We start from the raw sequence: 5,000 nt of genomic DNA, 5'->3' as shown, positions 1-5,000 counted from the left end.
TTCCGTCTCCTTCTCTACTCCCCCCTCTTCCCCTCCCCTGTCTCTTCTTCCTCCCTTCCTTCCTTCTTTAATTCCGTTAGCTTCCTTGCCTTCCCATTCTCTTCGGCAATTCTCTTTTCTTTGCCTTCTCGTTATCTTCTCTTTTTGTTTTCTTTCCAGCTCTGTCGGCTTAACTTTCTTTTTTCCCTGTTTTCCCATTTTCCATCCCTTTTCTTTCCTTTCTCCTTCCCTCCCTCTGTTCCTTTTCCTTCTTCTTTCTTTTCTTCACTGTCTCTCCTTCTCTTTCTCTCCCTTACCCTCTTTTCACCTTTTCCTTCCTCCTCACTTTCTCCCTTCTTTCCTCTCCCTTACTTTCTTTTCCCCTTTTTCCTTCCCTCTCTCTCTCTACCCGTCCCTTATCCTCTTTTCCCCTTCTACTTCTTCCCCTCTTTCTCCCTCCCCTTCCCTCCCTTCCTTCCTCTTCCCTGCACTTCCCTCTCCTTCGTTTTGCCACGTCACCTTCTATATGCACCCAATATAATACACATCTAAAGTCCTTTTCTTACTTCCTTGGGTTGGAGGGCGAGTGTCCGGGTAGAGGTCAAGAAACTTTAATTTGTGGACGATGGAAAATTTCAATCGAAGGAGGAGAAAAAAGAAAAAAAAAAGAAAAAAAAATACATAGCGGAGAAGAGTTGGTAGCAGGACAAACGATGTCAACAAAATCTCCATGTTTGCGGAATTTCAATCAAACTTCTTCAGCAGACTTTGATCGAACAATAGCATTTCCGCATAGTTTTCAAATTCTTGTTTTGCAGTAATGTTTGTGTTTGTCTTTGACGATGAACTTTTGTGGTCCTATTCAAGGAACCGAGACGCAACTCTAGTAAAATATTTGGAAAAAGGCTAAGCAAAATTATCGTAAATCAAACGAGGCGACATTGCAAACAGACGAATCAAACGGTAGCGCAGATAGGACACCAAGGTTGTTTTACAGGCGCTTGAATTAATCCAATGTAATCCATTTTGTCTCAGGACACCCAGGACATACCCACACCTTGCCACGAAGCCGACCGAACACCCGAACCAACCAATAAAGGAAACCGAAGCCTGCGCCAAGACCGAGCAAACGAACCACCCAAGATCAAACCGTCATCCGGGAATTTCAAGAACACGCACATCTCTAAACCTTTCGTCCGAAAAATAAGAAGAAGTCTTCAAGAAACTTTTTGTGCCGTTGCAGTCAGGGATAATAGATTATAAGTCCTTCGCAGAAATAAGAATAAAAGACTTTGTCAGTGATATAGATCCATAACTCCTTAAGGAAGATGAGACAAACCCTCACGCGGATAAAAGGGAAGGACACAGCTCTCGGAAAGCGTTGCGGAGACACACGAGCATAAACAAGGAAGCAAGAAAAAGAAGGAAAATAAAAATGGGTTTCTTTCTTCTGAGAAAGTGGATGACTCTTCCAAGAAGCAACGTCTCGGAGCGTCCTCACCTGCCGCAAAGCCATCTGATGATGAGGAGTCACTGAGAGAGAGAGAGACAGAAAGAGAGAGAGAGAGAGAGAGAGAGAGAGAGAGAGAGAGAGAGAAAGGGGCAAGAAGAAGTAGACGAAGAAGCGCTTCTACCCCCCTCCCCACCGAGCCGGGAGCCGAGCCCCACCCTCCCTTCATCGCTCTCGCGTGGGTTCCGGGCCCACCATGCTCTGCCTCGACATGAAGCTAATGACCCGATTCAGATCCGAGAAGCGGCAGTCCGCCACCTCGGCCTCGACCCTCTCGCCCTCGGGGGCCCACGACCCCCTCGTGCCCCCGCGCAGGGACCGCAGCAAGAGCCTGTGCGTGGACAGGATCACGCCCCTCCTGCAGGTCGCCGAGCCGCGGGTGCGAGACGACACGCCCTCGAGAAACGCCGCGGCCTTCGCGCGCCGCCGCTCCACCACCACGGCACTGTGAGTAGCCCCCCCCCCTCCCCCTGGCCCTGTTCCGCTTGCGTGTGTCCTGCTCGAGTCCTTGGTCCTGCTCCCTCCTGCGCTGCTTCCAGGCTTCCTTCCGGTGCCAATTCTTTGTCGTTGACACAGGCACGCATGCCATGCACACAAGCGCACGCACGCATTATTTCAACTCTTATACAAAAATTATGTACTCACACAAATATACAGATACGTATTTACATACACGCAAACACTCATACACACACATGTGTGTGTGTATACATACATGCATATATATATATATATATATATATATATATATATATATATATATATATATATATATATATATATATATATATATATATATATATATATATATATATATATATATATATATATATATATATATATATATATATATATATATATATATATATTTATATATATATATATATATATATATATATATATATATATATATATATATATATATATATATATATAGATAGATAGATAGATAGATAGATAGATAGATAGATAGATAGATAGATAGATAGATAGATAGATAGAGAGATATATAGATATATAGATAGATAGATAGATAGATATAGATGGATAAATAGATAGACAGATAGATGGACAAATAGTTAGATAGATAGATAGATAGATGGACAGATAGTTAGATAGATAGATAGATAGAAAGAGAGAGAGTGCGAGAGAGAGACAGAGACAGAGATATAGATAGTTAGATAGATGGATGGTCATATAGTTAGACAGATAGATAGATAGATAGATAGAGAGAGAGAGAGAGAGAGAGAGAGAGAGAGAGAGAGACAGAGACAGAGAGAGAGAGAGAGAGAGAGAGAGAGAGAGAGAGAGAGAGAGAGAGAGAGAGACAGAGACAGAGAGAGAGAGAGAGAGAGAGAGAGAGAGAGAGAGGGAGAGAGAGAGACAGAGAGAGAGAGAGAGAGAGAGAGAGAGAGAGAGAGAGAGAGAGAGAGAGAGAGAGTTAGAAACACACAAAAAAAACAAAGACACATCCTTAGGTTCACACAGATATTCCCATTTTTTTTTCCAGAAGGATCATAAAGTTGCTTATTCTTGCAGGCCAAACTATGCACGTGCAGTTATGTTTGGGTGAGTTGCCGGAAAATTCACCTCTACTCTGCAGTATCTGCCTCCACACAATATATATTTTTCCCCCATGTCTGTGACAGCTGTTGCGTTTGGGCTCCAGCTGGAAACAAACAAGCACGCACAAATTCACGCACTCTTTCGCCGACGCAAATGCAAGCACTAGAACTAATTCAGAACCACTCACATGCACGCGTATAGATGCATACCTGCAGACACATGTTGAGACCCACAACACGCGTACACGGGAATATGCTGAAATGAATATACAAGTGAGTATGTTAGCAGAAATGCACACACAGACGCACGCTAACACATACATACATATGTACATAGTTACATACACTCATTTCCGCACAAACACACACACACAATCAAATAAACACAAAAAACACACAGACACAGACACACACGAACACACCAAACACACACAAACAAAAACAAACAAACAAACAATCACACTAAACACACCCACATACAATCAAACAAACACACACACACAATCAAACAAACAAACGCACAAAACACACACACACACTTAAACACAAACCCAACCCAAAATCAGACTCAGCACCCAAGAAATAAACAAGAACACACGCCTACGAACAAACACAAAGGCGAACAAACACAAGCATACTCCCTCACAGACGCTCCGCAGATCGAAAACTGGAGTGCAGTTCCCCTTGGCAACCTCTGCTCACTATTCGCGGGGGCAAAAACGTGCAACACCACGAGCCAGTTGGGCCTGATATTTCATCCCTCTCGCTTGCCTCAGTGAGCCTTATGGGACGGCCGTGCGAACCTAGCATGAGCCGACAACAATACCCTCTTGGACTGGCCAGACTACGAATGCTGAAGCTCTCGGACATATCAATGGTCACAGTAACTCAAGCTTCTGGCCCTTTCCCCTTCCTGTCTCGCTCTCTCTGTTAGCTTGTCTGTCTGCTAGCTTGTTGGTCTGTCGGTCTTTCTCTTTCTCTTCCTTTGCCATTTTTCTTCTTCTCCTTTCTCTCCTTCTCTTGTTCTTTCTCTTTCTCTCTACTTCTCTCTCTCTCTCTCTCTCTCTCCCTCTCTCTCTCTCTCTCTCTCTCTCTCTCTCTCTCTCTCTCTCTCTCTCTCTCTCTCTCTCTCTCTCTCTCTCTCTCTGTCCCTCCCTCCCTCTCTCGCACACCCACTCTCTCCCTCTCCCCCTCTCTCTCTCTCTCTCTCTCTCTCCCTCTCTCTCTCTCTCTCTCTCTCTCTCTCTCTCTCTCTCTCTCTCTCTCTGTCTCTCTCTCTCTCTCCCTCCCTCCCTCCCTCCCTCTCTCTCTCTCTCTCCAACCTCTCTTCCGTTTCCCATTTTCTTTTCTTTTTTTACCAAATCGAACACCTCCTCCCTCCCTCCCTCCCGCCTCCCCCCTCCCCACCCAACCCATTGTTGTTGGAGCCCGATGTCCATATAAATTACATATCACTCTCTGAACGTGTGTGGAATTGCTTCTCTTCTCTCGTCTTGTTCCTTTATATATATATGCTTTTAGTATTTTATCGCTTTCTTTTCAGTCTTTAGATTATCGTTCTGGTGGAATGAAGTTGCAAGGTTGGTTCTCTTCACGTGAATTGTTGTTGATGACGTCACTTTTTTTTCCTTTTTTCTCTTGTCTTTTTTCCAATTGTTGATCTCTCTCTCTCTCTCTCTCTCTCTCTCTCTCTCTCTCTCTCTCTCTCTCTTTCTTATTATTATTACTATTATTATCATTATTATTATTATTATTATTATTATTATTATTATCATTATACACACACACACACACACACACACACACACACACACACACACACACACACACACACACAGACACACACATATATATATATATATATATATATATATATATATATATATATATATATATATATATATATATATATATATATATATATATATATATATATATATATATAT

At 42.9% G+C, this 5,000-nt stretch overlaps 1 protein-coding gene across 1 annotated transcript in view; it reads left to right on the top strand.

Annotated features, from left to right (window-relative positions):
- Window positions 1-5,000, top strand: part of LOC113822205 (GTPase-activating Rap/Ran-GAP domain-like protein 3) — a gene marked incomplete in the record, with an annotated part of 672,275 nt that overhangs the window by 182,326 nt on the left and 484,949 nt on the right. The window contains 1 exon segment of the mRNA XM_070136675.1: window positions 1,015-1,936. Within this exon segment, the coding sequence (XP_069992776.1) occupies window positions 1,686-1,936 (251 nt within the window).

The sequence above is a fragment of the Penaeus vannamei genome, chromosome 22 (genome assembly GCF_042767895.1).
Source record: "Penaeus vannamei isolate JL-2024 chromosome 22, ASM4276789v1, whole genome shotgun sequence".
Taxonomy (NCBI): Eukaryota; Metazoa; Arthropoda; class Malacostraca; order Decapoda; family Penaeidae; genus Penaeus; species Penaeus vannamei.
This window is presented reverse-complemented; position numbering and strand designations above follow the sequence as displayed.